The following is a 19,882-nucleotide window of genomic DNA, read 5'->3' as shown; positions in this document are numbered from 1 at the left end:
GTTTTGTTTTGGGCTGGGGTTTGAGCGATCCCCGGGGCTCCGCTCGCTCCTGGCCCACACGGGAGGAAATGGAAGCCTCGGCGCACCCCCCCCCGCCTGTGGAGCCATGGCACTGCCCACCCCCGCCGCGGGGTGGTACGGCCCAAGTCTTTATAAGCGGTCGCCGAACACACTCCCGCCTTTTTCTTCGTGCCCTTGGAGCGGGTGAGATGTGGACGATCGGAGCCGGGCTCGGGGCCTGCCGGGCGGGCAGCGGGGAGCTGCAGGCCCGGCTTGCCGAGCAGAGCGCCCATACCCGTGACGAGCTAAAGCCCTCGCTCCCCCAGCTCGGCAGTGGTAGCGGCCGCCGGGCCTGCCTGGGCCGCGCGGACCGGGCCGCACCATTGAAGGGGCGGGGGGGGCCGCGGCCTCACCGCACGTGGCGGCTCACGGCCCTTGTCCCTCAGGCCGCCATGGAGGCGACACCGGCACCGCGACCCCGCCGGCAGCGCCGGGACCCCGCCAGGGCTGTGGAAGCTTCTCCCCGGTAAGTCGGGAGGGCTCCGCCGGGCTCGGCTGTGTGTGGGGGATCACACGCTGCCGGCACAGCCCTGCCCGGAGCTCCATGAGGGCCGTGCAGGTAACGCTGCTGTGGGGAGCGCTCGGAATCCAGCGCCAGCCATCGGTTTTTATGGCGCTGTTTCAGCAGTTTGGTCTCTTATTTGATTTTCTGGTGTGCCAGGCCTATTCTGTGTGATTAAAAATCACACTCTACAGCATTGGAATGTTTGCGATTTCAATTTGAAAATCGCCCTATTGATAAATGCAATCCTGCGAGCTGCACACTTAAGCTACTTTAAATATACATAATTATAAATTTCCTGATTAAAAATTATATAGAGGGGATTGCTGACTACTAATAGCTGTCCGATATAAATAATCCAGTGATTCATATCAACATAAACACTGGTGGAAGGGCAAGCAGAGTTGGACACAAGGGTCTGGTTTTGTTCCTGTTTTTCCCCTGCATAAAGCTACTTTATACTGCTGAAGAGTATTCTATTAATACTTCTCTTGGTTTTACTTCCACAGCAGAAAGAAGAATAAGAATGGTAATTTACTTCTTGTCTTGAAGTAAAGAATAAGGTAAAGGTTTTGGGTTTTTTTCTATAAATTACAGTGTGAGAAGTTGTTTAAGAGGTTCCAGGCCTTTACATGTGAAAAATAACTTGTGCAAATTACACCTTAAGTTAAATAAAAACTCACTAAAACTGATTCTGTGTCCACACAAGTTAAGAGTTAATGCTTCATACACAGAGGGGAGATTGTATGAGTGTTTGAGATACAAGCTAGTGTTTTGAGTGATTAATTAGAGGAGTTAATTAATGGCTGTTGATGATGATAACCCTGAATAGGAAGTGCCGTCAGATGCGAGAACTGACGATACCCTGACTCTGGTCTGAAATGCAGCTACACACAGGAGCTTGGACCTCGAAATTCATCCTCTAGAACCCACCATGCTTTCTCTCCATGAAAACATCTCACCTTTGTGTCCTTCTGTCCCACTTCCCCTGCAGAGCCTGGCCTTCCCACGTGGATGTGACACAAGAGGACAGGGGACAGGTGGGGAGCTGGCCCTGATGTGCAGGTGAGTAGAATTCAATACCAGCTGAAATGTAAATTTAGAATGAGGTTTACAGGATACAGGGAGCTTGAGATGTGTATTCTCACTAAACCTGTGTTCCATAATTCTGTGTGTCTGATATTTATTTCCTGCTGTATTTAGGTAGAGCCTGCAGGTCTCTGCTGCCACGTGCTGGTTGTTGATGTGCACCCACTGAAGTGACAGCTCTTCACGAGTCCTGTGGAGGGCACTGACACAGCAGAGCAGGACAGTGCTGGGTGAGTTTATTTATTGTGCTCTTAGCTGCACGTGGTGGCTTTTCTGCAGAAGTGTTTCTGCTCTAAATGTATAATTTATGAAGTTTTAGGCCAAAAAAACCAACTTGGACTAAAATACAGACAGTAAATGTGTAAGAGCAGCTGTTTCTGCTGTAGACAAAGGGATAAAAATCTTGTTTCTGCCACAGCAAATGTACCAGTTTCCCTTTGATATCATGTGATGAAACTAACCCAAACTTGCTGGAATTACCGGCAGATTGACTGGTGGTGAACAAAAGGTTTTCTGATGATATCTCACTCATTAACAAATCCATTAATGATGATTAAGGTTGGTTACCTGACCCTGCTCCTGTGTTCCAGGTGGTGCTGCTGGAAACGTCTCTGAGGCAGAAGGACTCCAACAAAACACCTGAGCCTGAGGATTTTGTGTAGACACATTTTTCTGCCTGTTACAAAGTGGTGACAGTTAAAGTGTTTTATTACATATACATTATTAAAGTATTTTGTAAACATTGTGTTCTGTCACTGCATTAAAGAATGACTTTGCATTCTGCAGCACATTTTTAATAAACACACTGGGCACTCCTACAAAGTGCTGTAAAATGGTGAAGATGTACCCAGATTGCAGAGTGTTTACTGCAGATAATGCCAGTAGGGTTTAGTGTGGTAATTAGAGTTTAAACAAGACACCAAGAGTATAATTACTGCAAAGATCAGCCCTTAAATACTCTGAGCAGCAAAGGCAGCTGCATCTGTAGCTTGTTTGCAGGCTTGTTTGTCATTTTGATCTCAAACCTGAGTTTAAAGTCTCCTGCAGAGGCAAAGTTCAAGAATTAGGGGGAATCTTGGGAACTTGGAGATGCTTTAAACAAGTTAAAACCCAGCATTTGAGGCCAGAACTCCCAATTAGCTTAATTATGTCAGTATAGCTGGCAGGTTACAACACTTCAGTGCTCCTAAACATCCAAACTGATGGTGCTGAGCCCTCTGCCCACTTGGTGTCAGCAAGTGGAAGATTTTAGGGTGTGGTTTTTGCAAAAGCTTTTTGCTCTTTGCAAAATTTAATTCATAATTAAACTTAATTCCTCATGAGCCTATGGTCACTCTGCCAAGGTGGGATCACAGTGTTCACAGCTCCAAGTGGGAGAGTTTGGAATTGACTTCACTGGATTCCAGGTGAAGATCTGAATTGCTTTCAATTTTTATTGTCCCTGAAAGGTGCTGTGAGTTGGTGCTGCTCATGTGGCATCACAGGGCAGTGTCCCTGTCCCTTCAAAAGCAGAGGTGGCTCTGCTATCTGAAGTATAAATTGCATTAAATGCAGAATTTCAGGAATTTCTCTTAAAGTCAGTACTCAGAAATGACAAGATTAAGAGTTTTTCAGAGAAACCTGGTTTTAAAACATGCAGGTAAATTAACCTGGATTGTTTTCCCATAATTATTACTGTAATACATCCAGGGCTTAATAAAAAACATTCAGCCTGGGCAATGGAGTAGGTAAAACATGTTTGGAATTAATTAGTTGCTCTTTATCTGAAAGGTTTTGAGCAGTATGAGGAACAGGTTTAAATAAAATTTGAAGTTACATTCTGTTCCCAGTGTTTAAAGAAACAACACTATTTTTGCCTGCTTTTAAGAGCTTGTGTATTAGAACATGTTGATATTCCTTATAACATGCACTGGGAATAAAAATGGGTATAAAGTGAGCAAAAAGCACAAGGAATCCACCATTTTACAAAATGTGAATCTGCAGACCATGAAGGTAAAAGCAGCCACATGCCCTCAGCAAACAAATAACCAGCAAATTGTTTAATGAGCTGTTTAATTTGCTCAAGGAAGGTCTGCTGCAACTTGTTTTATAATTCTTGCTTTCTAGTGTTAGAACTCTCTTTGAAACAGAGCAAAATTGGTCTGGGAAAACTTAAATACTGAATTTATCTGGGTTTATTGAGGGTGCAGTTGGTGGTATCTGTTGGAGAGAAGTATTCATGAGTTTCATTTTAGCATCACTTGTTTATTGTTCTAATCAAAACCAAAGTTCCTCAGCAGGGATCCTCTAACAGGCTGGGTTTTTGCTGAGATTAATGAATGGAAAAGTGTTATTTCTGTTAGAAAATGGTGCCTTTCAAACAAAACAAGTGTCCTCAACATTTTACTGTGATCTTCCAGGGGAGCACAGATCATTTCATGGCGCTTGAGGGGAGCGGAAATAAAACCATTCTGTTTTGATTACATTTGGAGCACTTAAAACTTAGTGTTGAGGAATAAACAGCAGACAAAAATCTGGTTTTAAAACACAATTATTTTGGATTTTCTAAAGGTTTAAAAAGAACAGTTGGCAGGAATCCCTTTGGCACTCAACAGCAGCCAACAACCCCCGGATAAATCTAAAATAGATGAAAAGATTAAAGCAGAAAGAAAGAAAATATGCAGCAAAGCAAAGAATGGCCGAGTGCCAACTTTTAGCAATAAGAGAGATGGCAATGCCATGTCTCAAATCACTGAGAGAAAACATGAAGATTATCCCCAAAATACGTGTTGTGGCTGTGGAGCTGATGGAGAGGGGCTGGAATGGAGGAGGAGGAGGAGAGGGATCGACAGGGCAGAGCTGCCTCGCTGCTCCCTCACTAAATCACAAGCTTCACGTTTCACATAAATGCTTGTTATCATCCTTATTTCTTGATTGGTATTGTAAAGCAATCATATCTACATCAGCACGAGAGTAATCACTCATGCAAAGCCATAAATTACTATAATTAATACATCCCAGCTATTAATGGCAATGTAAAGAGGAGCTCTCTCTTGGCTTGGTGGCTGCTGTGCCAGCTGAGGCAGTTTGAGCTGTATCTACTTAATTAGAAGGGAGGAAGGGATATGCTGTGTGTCTGAGCTCTGCAGAATTCAATAAATCCTAAATTCTGACACTTCTCTCCTTTTCCCCTCAGAGCATGAGGAAGAGCTGTTAATTTTCCAACTCCATTTCAGAGAAGTGAGGCACAAAGGAGCTGCTGTGTTCCAGCAAGGAAGAACTTTGGTGTTGTGCAAGAAAAGTGTCACAGGTTTGTTTTCTCCCAGATAGAGAATGGCAAATGCTTTGTTTTAATTTCTGAAATACCACAGGCAGCAACTCTTGAGCTGCTCAGAGCAAAAACTCAAAATAACCAGGGGGTCTTTGGCCTTTTTCAGGCTCAGGATGTTTCTGGCACCACACTGACCTTGTGCTGCCAGAACTTGAGCACATTTCACATGTTCCTATAAAAAGGACAAGGTTAATGCATCATTTAATGCTCTGCTAGGACAAACATTCCCCTTCTTTGTCACTTCATGGAATTTAGTGCCTTAATTTTACGCTTGAAATCAGTTTCAGCCCAAGTGTTATGAACCCATCCTAAAACTGCTGAACGTGGTGGGGATTGGACAGGTGGGATTTGATTTAGGGTGTGCAAGGAGGGCTGATTTAAAGAACATGGAGCATTTTCTGCTCCTGTGCTCTAATTCAAAGAGTAACATCTGTCCTGCTTTGCCTCCTGACACTTGAGCCCACAAGATGGGGCAGTGACCATGCTCAGAGCATTTGAAATAAAAAGAGATTTTCTCAGCCTTGAAGATGCTTCTTTGGGGAAACTTGGTTTTACTGCTGGTTCCCTTCCTGTTGTATAATAAGATTTGCAGCTTTCATTACTATGTAGAGAATCACACACACAGTGAAAATGTCACTCTTTAATTAGCTGTTAATTAATGTTTCTTAGGGCTGGACCAGCAAAGGCTCAGTTTTTGATGCTGTGCAAACTTGCAGTCATGGTCCCAACCCCAAAGTGTGCCTGGTCTGAGTGTGATGAGGAGCCAAAGGAATTAAAAGTTATTTTTATTTAATAAAATTAAAGGATGATTTGCCCTTCATTATTTTCCCTCCCATGCAGCTCAGGACCTGCCAGGCTGTGCCTGCTCCAGGTGGATTTTGATTCAATAAACACCCCCAGCACCTGTGTGGAACTGAAACCTGAACAAAATGCAAATGAGAAAATCACTTAGTGGAGACTGATTTCAAATCCCTGCTGTTTTAATCAAATAGAGATGTTAAAAGTTTAATCTCCAATAATTAAGACTTTTGTTTGTTAGACTCCTGCTAGTTTATGCAAGTCAATACTTGGATTTTTTTCCATAACAGTTTTTTTGTTGTTGTTTGTAATGGTTTGTGGTAAAATGATTGTACAGCACAGCTGCAACACGAACTCTAAACAAATAATGATTGATGTTTCTGAAGCTGCCTATGGCTTTCTGCTGGGCTCTCCTTGGTTTTCTTTATCATTTTGATTTATTTCCCAGATTTTTTAATTGCTTTCTTGCTTGTGCTTTCCCAGATCATGTAGGAGAGTTACTCCAGCTTTGATTTTCTTTGCAAACTGCACCTAAAGGTTTGTTAGTGTTGGCATTGGGTTTGTTGGGTGCTGTTATCACTGAACAGTGGTATAGGCTTGAGGTTTAACAGCACATTAAAGACAAACTTCCAGCTGAGCCTGAGGTTATCAGCCATAATAAAAAATAATATATTTTCCTGGATAGCTGAAACTTTATTAATAAACACCTGAGTCAAGATAATAGTGGTACCAATGATAATTTGTTTATTGGCCCTTATCAGATAGCAAGTGCAGTGCTGGTGCTCGGGTGATCTGTGAGCTGTTTGATGCAGCTCACAACAACAGCAGCAGCTAAAATATCCAATATAAATGTTTTACATCTGTGCCTCCATCTGATAATCCTGCAGCAGTCTGCAGTGTTCCACATCACCTCATTACAGATAAGGAACTGGAGCTTGGAGCCGTGCTGAGAGCAGGCAGAGGATTTGGTCAGTCATTGGATAAAGCAATTTTCCTGAACTGTGTCAAATCAGGTATTTTATTCCTTTCAGCCATGGCACTAAATAATAAACTCTTTGTGCTGAGTGAAATCCAGGGGATTCCTGCTGGGAAGATGATGGGAATTGTTTCAAAGCTGGGAGAGAGGTGGGAGCTTTGAAATGCACAGTGATGAGAAGCTCCTGCACCAAGGTACCTGCACTTTGAATTTAATTTAATTTAATCTATCCAGTCACCTCCCCACCAGCCTGTTTGCTGCTGTGCTTTGGAGGAAGATGCTCTGTGCTTGCAGGAGGTGAAATAAAGTGTCTGTGTCAGGGCCAGGCTGTTTGGAAATGCAAAACAGGAGCTGCATCAAGGGCAAGGGATTTCAAAGGTGCTGCTTTTGTGCTTCAAAAAGGTCTTTGGAGATGACAGCAACAACGTGGTGTCATTTGGCAACAGGTCAGAGGCTAAAGCTGAGGCAAAAGAGGGGTTTCAGGGAGGAGAATGGGGCTGAAGAATCACCAACACCAAAATGGTTTGAAGAATGGATGTGACTCCAGGGTGAGGGGACAGCTCTGTGCTTGTGGCTGCCCCTGCCCTGGAAGTTCAGCCCATTTTGGGGGTTGGCACAGAAAAAGGATAATATTTGCATTTCAGCTCCCAGCTCTGCTGTTTCTGTGCCTGTGGTGGAGGGGAGCTCTGAGCCTGCAGGAAAGCACAGCTTGGGAAAATCCTGAGCCTTGGAAGTGATCATTTAACAAGCAGGTGGGAACTGTGAAGGTACAACAACAACAAAAAAAAGGAATAGCAAGGTCCTCCTCTTGGAAAGTGATGTGTAAATGCACACAGCCCCAAGCAGAGACCTTTTATTTTCTATGTTTGCAGCCTGTCCACCTCTAGGATTTTCTGCCTGTTCCTCTACATGCAGAGTTCCCCATCAGTGGAATCCTGTAGGATCAGGAGTCAGAGCTCTGGGGCAGCAGGTACCAGTGTGATTGATTCTTTAACACCTTATTTTTCATTTCTTGAGGAGCTGGAATTGCAGCTCTTACCTGGAGTGAGTTACAAGGAGCAGCTGTCAAAAGGAAGCTCATTCCTGCACTGTGCAGCTGCATTTTCCACATCTGGTGTAGCCCAATATCCCATTGTTTTCCATCCATCCCTGAGTCTCTGTATGCCTATTTCAGGAATTTGGGCCTGTAGTAAGATGCTTTGTGGTTTTAATTATGTAGGTTGTGTTTAGAAGGGCTGTGAGTGCTGCTTGCAAAATCCTAATCATTAAGCACCTTCCCCAAAGCCCTGCCCAGACCCAGAGGAACCCTGGTTCTCCCTGGAGAAGACCAGAGCTGACAGGGAGAGCCAGGAATAAAGTGGTTTTACAGCACACACCTTGAAAACCCAGTGATAAATGCCCAGGCCAAAGCTTCAACAAGTTACATATTAATATTTCTCTCCTCTTTTGTAAACCTCAAATCTATTTGTCCTTCCAATAACAGCTCCCTGAGAGCTGCCACGTGCACCAGGCTCACTGAAGGCTGGGATTGCTCATCCCCACAGGTTTATTTTCTCTTCAGACTGAGTTAATAAAACAGCAAAGAAGAAAGATGGCCCAGAAGCCACAGGATCAATAAGCTATTAGGAGCCAAGAAAACTCAGCAAACTGCACACATAATTAAAGGCTGTGGTGAACAGGTTGCATCTTTTCTGACTCTATTAAATCAGGTCTTCAGTTTTATGTAAAACCATCAACTGAGCTGAAGGTAAAGCCAGCTGTGTCTCTGTGTATTTACAGAGGGGGAGATAAAAAATGCACGCCCAGAACTGCCAGAAAGGACTGGAAACAAAGCACCTCCAATTCCCCACCCATCAGGGGTAATTGAGCCACAGGCTGATGGAGTTGTCACATAAAAAGATGACACTTTATTCCAAAATACCTTTCCTGAAGTGCCAGCTTGGGTGAGCCAAGCTCTTGTGTTCCTCCTTGAGAACAAACCCTGTGCTAACAGAAACACAGATCCCAGAATGGTTTGGCTTGGAGGGGACCTTAAAGCTTTTTTCATTCCAACATTCTGCTGTGGGCAGGGACACCTCCCACTAATCCAGGTTGTTCCAAGCCAGGGATTATCCATCCATTTATTCATGATAATTAATTAATATTAATGTTAATGTGCCTGGAGCTGGGCCCCCCCTAGGAAGTGAGACTGGAGCCTGGCTGGAGGCAGTCAGAGCACTGTGAGGGATGGCTCTGTCCTTCAGAATTTCCTGTTAAAGACATTTCATAGATCTGGAAAGCTCCTCTCCTCTTGCTCTATACAGCCTGCTGGTGGAAATCGTCCCCCAGGCAGAGAGGAACTCCCTTGGAGTGCAGGAAAAGTGGGATCACAGGACGACATCCTCGTACCAGAGAGGTCAGGAGGAGATTTCATCTCACCATGGAACACTTCACTGTGGAGGTTGGGTCAGTTGTTTTTACCCCTTTCTCCTAAGCTTTGATATGTGAATTCTGCTAATAAGGTCAATTAGTTTCCTTGGCAATAGCAGATCCCAGCTAATGGAGCAGAGGACTCTGTGTTTCCAGGACACAAGTGCTTCTGAGCATGAGCTCACAAACCTGCTGAAATGAGGGGTGATGAACCACAGGAGAGCCCTGGAAGGTTTTTGCTCCTCTCCAAAGGCAGTTTGAGTGGGATAACCCAGCGTGGTGGCACCACCTGGGGCAGTCCCTGGTCATTGCTGCCTCCTGTGTCATCCCCTTATCCTTTAGGTCACTTTTGGTCACTTTTTTAGGTCACTTCCCCTGGGGAAGGTTGGTGTTTGGGCAATTTTGCTGACTTCTGCCCCTGAGCAGCAGCAATGCTTTTGGCCTAAGTATTTTGAGCTTCTGGACATCCCCAGAAGTGTTTCTGTGTCTCCCTCTACTCTCCCACACACTCCCTGCTTGGGGGTGACTTTTCCCAGCCCTCTTTCCTGCTCCAAACCATCACCTGGGAATGTAACCTTAATTTTAAATGAATAACCACCTTCAAAACACAGGCAGGTTTGGTGCAAACTCTTCCCAGATCACCCAGCTGGAAGGAGCTCTCCAGCCCTTTCATGCCTCTCTCCTCCCTCTCTCATTCCCCACCTGCTGTTTCTATTCCCCTCGCTGTGGGCTCCTCAATCTGCACAAAATGATTTCCAATTACATTTTTGTTGCTGAGGGCATAAATCTCCTCCCCAGACTGGTTTGCTTCATGCCCAGGCAGAGCTGTGGTGCTGGTGGAGAGAGAACCAACCAAGCCAGGCTGAGGCGTTTTATGCTTTATTTATTTTATGGTGGCCCTTTCCTCCCTTCCTTGACAAGAAATGACCTCATTCTGCTTTAATATTCTAACAGCAGTGATTTTCAGTCCTTGAATCCTTCATCTAAGGCCAGTTAAAAGCTTCTGACCCGAAGCAGCAGCCCAGTGTAGCCCAGGGAACATTGATTATACGTGGAGTGAGCCCTGAGCTTGTTTTGATGTTGATGAGCTGGGAAGGGAAGCGTCTCACTTTGCTTTCTTTAAAAAAAAACCCAACCAAACCCCACTCTGTGCTGAGCCCACAGGATCATCATTATCCTGAAGTGCACTAAGTGGATAATTGAACTAATCCACACTGCGAGGAAGGCACTGATGAGCCAAAGCTTTTATAACCAACGCTCTCTACAACAACTCTGCTTTTTTCCCCCTTTTTCCATGAAAGTAACTTGGTGCATCCTCCAGCATGCACGGATGCATTGATAAAAATCCCTTTCTAGCTCTTTCTCTGACTCAGAAGGGCTGAATCCTCACTGGGCACAGGGATATCGTCAGCACCAGTGGAGCAGAGGTGGCTCAAGCAGTGCAGCACCTGCACGGGGCAAAGGCTGTGGGATTTGGGATCTCTCTTTGGAGATACTCAAATTATTTCTCCATGGCCTCATGTGTTTCCCAGCAGGTGGAAGCTGAGCTGGAGGGGAATAATTTAAACAGGCAGAGGGGCTTGAGCTGTGCATGAGGAGGAGAGGAGCCCAGTACTGAGGTACCTGGGTAGAAAGAAGGAATTGCTGCAGTTTTTTTTTCTTTTTTTTTTAATTTTTTCTGCAAAGAGAAATCTTGTTCTTGATTAAATCCCCCTATGTTCCCCCCAGCTCCTTGGCCCCCATGGTTTGTTGCTGGGACAGAGCTGCAAATAAACAGCCTTTTTTCCTTCAGTGCACTAATACTGGAGATAAACACCCTGTGGAGCACTACCCCACTCTCAGCATTCCTTTCTCCCACATTATTTCACACACTGGCAATATTAAAATTTAAAAGATGCTTTTATGATGCTTCTGTGTCCACCTTGTACCCACCCTGAAGAATCCAGCCCATAAACTGAGCTCTTTATTTCTCCAGCAGCTCTCAGCACTGCCTTGTCCTCTCTTTTTTCCTGGGCATTCAACCTGGACAGAGGAAAAATTCAGCACTGGGTCTTTATTAAACATTATCATTTATTTTGCTTATGGATAGCTCCTTTATTTCAAACAGAAATATTCCATATTCACTGGAAAGTTTTTTTCTGTTTTTTTCATGCCTGTTGGAAAGAGTTAGAATTAAAACAAAACAAAACAACAATAAGGAAAAGAAAAAGGCTTGGATACATGCAAATCATACTGAGTGTTGCCAAATGTATTAAAAGTAGCAGAGTTTTTTCTAAGTTACCTTCTTGTAAATGGAGGACAAACAATCACTGGCAGCCTGAAGCCCCTCTGGAAAAATGGACAGAGCCAATGGGACCAAAAGTCTGTTTGCACCCAAAAAAAGCCAAGCTGGGAGCTGCTCAGGGGAAGGGACAGAAAGAGGCTCCCTCTGCAAAGGGAGTCAGGTCTCCTCCTTGGAACACGAAGGAGAGGAAGTTTTTCCCACTTTCCTGCCCTCCCCCAGGTTTGGGATCCAATGAAATTCTGGCTTCAAAAAGCCAAAGTGCACATTCCAGCACTGCTGCTCTGGGGTGATCCATTTCCCATGGAAAATGCAATAAACCCAAACCCCTGTCTTAGAAACACCTGGAACATTTTAGAAATGAAGCACTTCTGGTCCAGGGGGCAACAGCCACAGCCAAGTGACCCCAAGGCTTTCTGAGGCTCTAAATCCCAGCTGGCTGTGTGGCAGTGAGAGAGAGATGAACCCCAGCTTTGTTTTACCTCTTTTAACCCTTCAGTACCACGGTCTCTTTTTGTCAGTGATGCTCCTGAGCCTCCTGTGTGTCTCTCCCAGAATGGATCAGATGCTCCCATTAAAAGCTCAGGAGTTTTTACAGCTGGGTTTCACTGAATAAATCCTGGGCAGGCACAGGTGCCAGCCTGGGTTTGGTAAGGCTGGAGGGTGTTTGTTGTCCAGGCACTGTGCAGGCTGGGATTTAACCCTGCCTCAGGAAAACAAAGCTCTCCCCCTGGGCTGGGCTCACAATATTGAGAGGAGCACCCCTGGTTAATATGAGCAGATTTTTAACCCCTGGTTTGTGTGTGAGCAGATTTTTGTTGTGTCTCAGCAGCCACGCCTCTCACCAGTGATTCCTGAAGTCAGGAGTGGGAAGCATTGAAGGTTTATCCCAGGCAGGTCCCCTTGGGGTGGCTGCTGTCTGTCCATCAGAGCAGCTGAAATCCAGCACTGAGGAAGGAGAGCCCTTCCCTGCACAGCCTGGGCACATCCCTGCTCCCTTTTCTTGCCCTTCTGAGGTTTTGCAGCCCCTTGGAGATGCATTTCTGAGAGAGCCAAAAGCACAGCACACCACTAATGCTTCAAAACACCTGGCCAGCTTTTAGAAAATACAAACACTCTACGTGATCACTTTTATGTGTTCTTCGAGAAGAAAATCTCTGACATTCGTGGCACAGGGGGAAGGCAGCGGCTGGGACTCCTGGAGCATCCAGGAGCGGGAACAGACCCCCCCAACTCGGAGGTTTTAAGTCATCCTTGCTCAAGGTGCCCACCCGAGGGCTGGACATCATGTCTGTGGTGTGGCAGCAGGGAGCTCCCCAGCCCTGGCTGTTCTGTCTGTCTGCTCCGAGTCCGTGCTGCCAGCCTGGCCTGGCCCAGCCCTCAGGTCCTCCTGGCTGTCCCCCAGCCCCTCCTGCCCCTCCAGATCACTGACCTGCCCCTCCCCGAACTCCAGGATGGTCGGCAAATTGCCCTGCTTGGGGCAGCGCCTCTTCAGGCTGACCAGGAAGGGTTGGGGCAGCGAGAAAATATCCACGTTGTTGCCCAGGTCGATCCAGGTGACGCTGGGGAACTTCTTGGGGTCCTTGAGGGTCTCGGTGAGGTCCCTCAGGATGGCCTTGGTGAGGCGGTTGCCGTTGAGGGCCAGCGTGGTGAGGCGGGGCAGGCCGCAGAGCGCGGGCAGCAGCTGCAGCAGCATCTCGTCCGTCAGCTCGGTGAAGCACAGCTCCACCGTGTCGATGTGCTCCGAGCTGTGCTCCAGGTAGGACGTGACCCTCTCCAGGTCCTTCAGGGTCAGAGGGATGCCAGACAAGTCCACGGTGTTGTCCTGGGGCTTCCCCATCAGCACGGCCTTCAAGCTGCGGGGGAGGCAAGGGCAGGGGGGTTAATGTGGGGGGATGGCTCTGTTTGGGGGCAAGAATGGGAGTTATGGAGAGATTTCATGGAGGATTTCAGCTGGGGTTCATGGAGAATGTCCAAGAGATCTTCTCTAGAGGGTGTCTGTGCTGCTGGGGGTCACAGAGACATTTCAAGGTTTCGTGAGGAGCCCACATTCAAACCCCATCATTCAGGAGTGCAAAGTTCATTTTTACAACCCCTGGAACAGAAAGGTTATCCTGGCTGCTCAGAGCCTTTCCTGCTGATTTTAAAGGTGCAAAAAAAGGGTGAGGAAACCCTTGATCAGACAGGCAGGAATTGCTGTGTGACATTTCTCATCAGGAAGCTCTTTAAGCAGGAGGACACATTTTTTGTCCTCTCAGCTACACAGGTGGGAAACTGAGACCCCAAGCTTAGCAAATGAAGAACAGACACCTCCACGGTGGTTTGATCTCATTTGCAGTGTGTGAAACCTGTGGTGTCTTCAGTCTCACCACAGAGGAGATGAGCCCTACAAGAAACCCTCAGATAAATACATTTATTCTCACAATGGCCCTACAGAGATTTATGAGCATGAGCTGGGCTGGAGTTTCGAAGGTGAATTTATCTCCAGCAAAGCTCTGCTGGCAAACCAGGTGCCAAGGGTGGTTTGTTAATGAATTATCCTGGATACCTGAGGAGGTGGAAGGAGCCCTGTGACTGCTGTGTCAGCTTGGTGGCCTCAGGTGTCTCCTAAAATGGCCCAGGAATTCAATGCTGTGGAGAATTCTGTAATGCTGCTGCTCTGGCTGCTCTGGGAGTGGTTTTTCAAAGCTTCCCATGAGGGGTGATGCCCAGAAATTCCAAAAAAGGGGGGAAATGTGAGTTTTGGCCAAAAAATCCACGCCCATAAATTGTGTTCCAGTTAAACCCAGAGCTGCTCCAAATCCAGAGCTGCAATTTGGTGTTGGCAGCTGCTTCTCTTGGATATCTACAGCCACATCCTTTTTTTGGGAGCAGCCCCGTGTGGGACCAAGGTAATGCCTCAGTAACCACTTCTACCCACCTAAAAAAACCCCAAATTTCTCTTCTCTTACAGTCCTTGAGCACCAAAGCAGCATCTCACTCCAAACAAAGCACAGAGTACCCTGTGAATCAGGAATAACCATTTAACAGCATGGCTAAAACGCAGCCAGGGGTTGATCCTGTTTTTATCCATTTTTTCCTGTAATTTCTTGTGGGATGTCTGGTGTGGCTTCAAATAAACAAAGTTAAGGAGATAACAAAGGGGGAATGGGGACAGCTTCAGCTATTTTTTAATTTTTTTCTTGTTTTCAGCTGCTTTCAGTATTGTTGCACATTTGTATTTTCTCTTGGAGCGTGCATAGGATTTCTGCCAGCCAGGAAAAGGAGATTTCTCCCTGGGGTTCTATCCTTTCCCCCCTGAGAGGGATTTAGCTGATACCCAGTGGAACAGATTGAGTCTCTTGTACAAACTGCCTTTTCACCCTGCTGATGAGCAAAAAATTCTCCTGAATCCCCAGGTCAGAGTGGCCCTAGGCTTGTTCTGGGGGAGGCTTTGCCCTCCTGTCCCTGGGGAACCAACAAACAAACCCCAAACAGGATTTCATCCAAACAGTCCCGTGGCTGTTCTGAGCCAGCTCGTGGAAATCAGGGGGGTATTTATGTTAACAAACAGCTGGAAAAGCTCTGAGCCCTGCCATAAAAATTGGCCACAGAACGGCCCCAAATCTCAGGAGGAAAACCTTAACTATTAAACAAATCCCTCTGAGCTTTAGTGGGGGATCAGTTACACCCACTTGGTTTCATCCTCACATTTTACAAGGCTGTTCCATAGGGAAAACACTAATTTTTTCTCCCCCCAAGCTGGGGTTTTGCCCAGTATAACACCAGGATTGGGAATAGAGCCCTTCACTAAGCTCACACAATTCATCAGCAGGATGCTGATTTATCCACGCTCACGCTGAGCTAAAAGCTCTCCCCCATGGAATCAGATCAGAAAATGTTGTCATAAACAGGAATATTGATGTTTAGATCAAAGGGAATTAAAAGAAAGGGGTTTCCTCCTGGTTTAAATTCATGGCACAGCTCTCAAGCGCTGCACAAATCATGATATGTGTCGTGTTCTGAAGGAAAATTGGGATGTTCAGCCCAATTCCTTGCAAGGCAAAGGAACAGCTCAGGGAAAATGAAGAGGCAGCCCCAGAGAATGAGGAATTACAGCAAGAAATTTATAGAGACACCTGGTGAGAAAACTATTTATGAAAATGTCAGTGAAACATTACTGGGTGTAATGAGTCACCCCCCCAAAAACCCAGCCCAACAAAAAAAGGTAAAATCCTGAGATAAAAGATTTGTCCTGAAATAATGGTGGTAGCAAGGATCAGTATTAAAGTGCTTTTTCAAAATCCCTGTTCCAAATGATGGCAGTCAAACACTGGAATAGAGATTTGGGAAAGGAAGAAATACAAAGAAATGCTGCAAATTCAGTGATGATTTTGTGTAAAGGGTTGAGAATCCCCACCCTCAGAGGAGGAATCAAGACAAATAAATACAATTATTTAGCTTAAAGAGGGAATGTGACTTAGATTATAATATATTGTATATTGAATATCCTGTATTATTTCATATTATATATATATATATAATATATCCATATAATGGATGGATAAAAAGGAGATAAGAATAAAATGTTCTTTTTTCATCCCTCTTAATGCAGGATCTGAGGACGCCTCCTGATGCTGAAAGACTGAATTCTCAGGGGATAAAAGGAGCTCAAATTAACCTCCAGCCATGGGATATCCCTGAGATCATGGACTTTGTGGGAGGTCCCAGGTGGACAGAGAACTGCTGTGGCTGAGAACATCTAAAATCATGGTAGAATTAAAAAAAAATAAAATAAAAAAAAATTGGCTGTGGACTAACTGAGTTTCAGGAGCAAACAAAATTCTGCAATTCACCCAGATGGAGTGACCAGAATTGGAGTTGCCAAATTCTCCAAAATTTAGAGACAGGAAGTTCTTCCTTTGGGCTCATCCTCATTTTTTTAGTGAGTTTACACACACCCAGTGTGGGCACTGCTGTGATTGCTCCTGAGCTGCTCCAGCTCCTTGGTCACAAAGGTTTGGAGCTTTATAAACAGCACAGTTTGAAGCCTCTGTTCCACAGAGCTTGGGAAAATCTCCCTCCTTAGAGATTCCCAGGGTAAAGAGGATTTTTAAAATACATAAATTTCAAAATATGGAACTTTAAAGCCCCTTTTGAGCTTTAAAGTAAATTCATTAAAAATTCCTAAGTCTTTGCTGTTAAAAAAGCACCAGTGGAGATTAATTATTGTTCTCTCTTCTTGTTCCAAGAGCCTTCCCAGTTTTGCCAAGGTTTGCACTTTTCATGTCATAAACTCCAGACATCCCTGCTGTAACATCATCCCTGTGCTACCCAAATTCCAGCCTGTTCCTCCTGCAAACTCTTGGATTTTGGGGGTTGGGAAGGGCAGGTTGCTCAGCCTGGAGCTCCTCACTCTGGCCCTGACATGTGACATCAAAATTAACTTTATTTTGGCTGTTTATAGAATAATAGTGACTGCTGGGAATGCTCTGTGGGAATCACAACCCTAAACAGCATCTCCAAAAAAAAAAATCCCCAAACATTTGGGCTGTTCCTTGGATTCAGCACAGGAATTTTTAAGCATCTTAAGAGCAAACCTGAAGGGAAAGCTAAAATTGTCCCTGAATCTGCCTGTGGCAGCAGGATCCCCACAGTGACCCCCTGTGCTGCTCCAGGAATAGCTCTGTGCTCTCACAGCTTCCCAAATTCCCAAATCCCCAAATCCCTGCCTTTTCCTTGGCTCCACACCAAGCTCCAGGCCTGCCCCACCTCCATCCCAGGCAGAAGCTGGGGGTGTTTGATGGGAAAAGGGAATTCTGTGCTCTGGGGACTGGCAGGGCTCATGGAATCAGGAAAGTCTCGATCCATAAATCCTTCCCAGCAGAAGGATAAAAGTCAGGAGCTGAGGTTTACAGTTCTTTACTAAACCTGTGGATTCTTGGAATGGTTTGGGCTGGGGAGGGAAGGGAAAGGTTCTTGCTCTGTTTCAGAACCATCATTTTCCTCCCCTTTTTTTTTTTTCTTTTATTTCCTGCTAAACAAAATGCTAAAAATAAGCACTTGGGAGCCATCAAAATGCTTTGCTGTAATGATAACTCTATTTAATTTAGTGAAATAAACAAAAGTAAATTTCTTGTTGTTGAAGCTCCATTTTCCTATCCCATCCTCCCCAAAATAAAATCTATTTATATCATCCTTGCAATGATACCATTTGCTCCCAAACCTCTGATTTTATGCAGAAATTGTTGGAATTTTTCCAACAAACTCTGCTCCAGAGGAATAAGGAGCTGCAGCTGATAGAACCTGGATTTGCAGGAGAGGCAATTTGAACAAATGCCCAGAGAAAAACAATCAGGAATTCAAAGGAAAACAACACGTTGGGCTCATTGCTTCTGAAAATGACTCCCTGGAAGAGAACTGGCTCGAAATAAGGATTTGTGTTACAATAAATGAGAGTTTGCCATAAAACAAAGAGCATTTTCTTCAAATTCTAACACAGGAGGGGGAAAAAAAGCTGGAAATACTCTTGGAAAGGGACTTTTATGATTGGGTAGATACAAAAATACCCAAATTTTATTGGATTTACATGAGCAACTCTCCACTAGGGAGTGAGGAAGCTGGGCTGGTTAGGAAAAGGACCTTTAAATCCATTTTCAGCCCTCGGTGTCCAAAGGGAAGAGGCCACAGGAAAAGAAATTCCTAATAACTTGCTCATAAAAACACACAACTGGCTGCCAACATGTGTAAAAAAAAGTGAAAGAAGAGGAGGAAAAAAGAAAAGGGAGAGGGATGGGATGGAGAACAGCAGTGCTGGCCAGGACTCCAGCACTTTTCTGGAAAAGCAGGATGGAGATTTCCCTAAAATCCGTAATTCCAGCCTCTCCCTTTGGTTTTGTTGCTGCTTTGTTTGATTTTTGGAAGGAATGACTCCATTAACAGCCTGGATGTGACCCCAAAAGTGAGGGGAGAGTGTGGCTGCTCCTGCTCTGTCCCCTCACCATAAATTGAGTTTTGCAGATGGAAATTGGGGCTGGTGTTAATTATCTCCATCCCATTCCAGAGCCTGAGGAGTTTTGGGATGGGAGAAACACCCAGGCAACAGCTCCAATTCACCTCTGCCCACCAAAATCCTCTCCCAGCCCTCAAATCTGCCAGTGGTGTTGTCCAACAACCAAAAAATCCAGGAAAAAATTGTGGAGAACTCCCGGTATCCAGGCCCTCGCTGAGGGTTTGAGGTTCACACTTTGCAGAGGTTGTTTGTGTTTCCTGTTCTGTAAAATAAGTTGAATTCCATTCATACAATGGGGAAAACCCCAAGATTTTTAGGGGTAGGGAGATGAGGGGAGAGAAGTTTCAACTCTGATCCTCCAGCCGAGTTTTCTCATCAGAAACCAACCCAAAGAAATGAAAAAAAAATAAAACCCTCTCCCAACTGCTCTTCCTGCAATTAGGGAGTGATCAGCTGCCAAAATGTGTGCCTGGGGCTTGGCTTTCCCTAAAATGTTTATTTTATTGGAGCACAGATCACATTTGGAAGAGTTTAGGCAGGCTGAGGTCCCCTCTTGCTCTGATGAGAGCCAGAGCACGAGAGGCAGCCGCCAGCCCGGCTCCCAGGGTCCTGCTTGTCCCTCTCCTTCCTTGGGAAGGGATTTTTTCCAGAGCCAGGAGCTGCCATCACCCCCTGTTTTTCCCTTTCTCCCCCCAGTCCTTGGCAGGTCCCTATTCCAAGCCAAATCCTGCCCTTCCCACCAAAATCCCAACAGCTCTGGTGTCCAAAGTGAAGCCCAACACGGATCCTGCCACACAGGGAAAACTGCAGCTCCTGTCCCTGGAGAGGACAGGGAGCCATGGGATGGATCTGTGATGTCCCAGGTGGGGCTGGTGGCCTCCAACCACATCCAGGGAGGTCAGGAAACCCTCCCAGAGCACAGAATATCCCAAAGAACTTCCAGGGATTTGTGCTGGAGGAGCTGCACAGCCAGAGGAAGAGGAGATGGACACAGTGAGGCAGCCAAGAGCCTCTCACCTGATGTTTGGCTAGTTTTTAATCAGAATTTGCACATCTATCGAGCCAATAAAGCTTTGTTTCGCCTGGTTTTCAACACACAGGTGTTAAATTGGCCAAGCAAACCCCGTTCTTGTGGCCATCCTGCTCCCCTGCAAGGGCTCCCAGAGGTTGGGATGGGATCCCTGGGATTAGGCAGCCTTGGGATAAGGAGCCTTGAGCATGTTGGGCTGCTCCTTCACACCCTCCCTGTCCTGGTGCTGGAAATTCCAACCCTGGGATGCATCTGCTTCACATTAACACCAAATACTGGGTCCCCCTCAGCCCAGCAGAACAGAGGCACTATTGTACCCCCAGCTCCCCTCCAGTGAGGAATAACAGGATACACAACATGACCCACTGCTGCTTCCCTGCCCCTGCCTTCAAAAGAAATAGGGATTTTTTGGGGTGGCTTTTTCATTTTCTCTTTC

At 45.7% G+C, this 19,882-nt stretch overlaps 1 protein-coding gene, 1 long non-coding RNA gene and 2 other non-coding genes across 15 annotated transcripts in view; 3 read left to right on the top strand and 1 right to left on the bottom strand.

Annotated features, from left to right (window-relative positions):
• Positions 1–163: 163 nt before the first annotated feature.
• Positions 164–17,541, top strand: LOC107212910. Of its 12 annotated transcripts, none has more exons than XR_004499824.1 (9): positions 164–526; positions 1,072–1,125; positions 1,557–1,627; positions 1,766–1,881; positions 2,242–2,337; positions 2,995–3,057; positions 4,827–4,940; positions 6,647–7,487; positions 7,608–11,217. It is a non-coding gene; the product is annotated as an uncharacterized LOC107212910 (long non-coding RNA). The 12 variants fall into 12 exon arrangements; XR_004499827.1 differs by lacking the exon at positions 7,608–11,217 and adding an exon at positions 16,020–17,541 and having other exon boundaries at positions 174–526; positions 6,647–6,772; XR_004499825.1 differs by having other exon boundaries at positions 174–526; positions 6,647–6,772; positions 7,380–11,217.
• On the top strand, positions 1,371–1,444 carry LOC117245322. Its single transcript, XR_004499921.1, has one exon. It is a non-coding gene; the product is annotated as a small nucleolar RNA SNORD49 (small nucleolar RNA).
• Positions 2,097–2,170, top strand: LOC117245316. Its single transcript, XR_004499915.1, has one exon. It is a non-coding gene; the product is annotated as a small nucleolar RNA SNORD65 (small nucleolar RNA).
• Positions 11,223–19,882, bottom strand: part of LRRC75A (leucine rich repeat containing 75A) — a 57,036-nt gene continuing 48,376 nt past the window's right edge. Inside the window, exon 4 of the mRNA XM_015646801.3 lies at positions 11,223–13,281. Within this exon, the coding sequence (XP_015502287.1) occupies positions 12,711–13,281 (571 nt within the window). The 3' untranslated portion in view covers positions 11,223–12,710. The remainder of the gene's footprint in view (positions 13,282–19,882) is intronic.

Source organism: Parus major, chromosome 19, assembly GCF_001522545.3.
Source record: "Parus major isolate Abel chromosome 19, Parus_major1.1, whole genome shotgun sequence".
NCBI classification, from domain to species: domain Eukaryota; kingdom Metazoa; phylum Chordata; class Aves; order Passeriformes; family Paridae; genus Parus; species Parus major.
The sequence above is the reverse complement of the archived record's forward strand: the minus strand, read 5'-3'. Positions and strand labels throughout refer to the sequence as shown.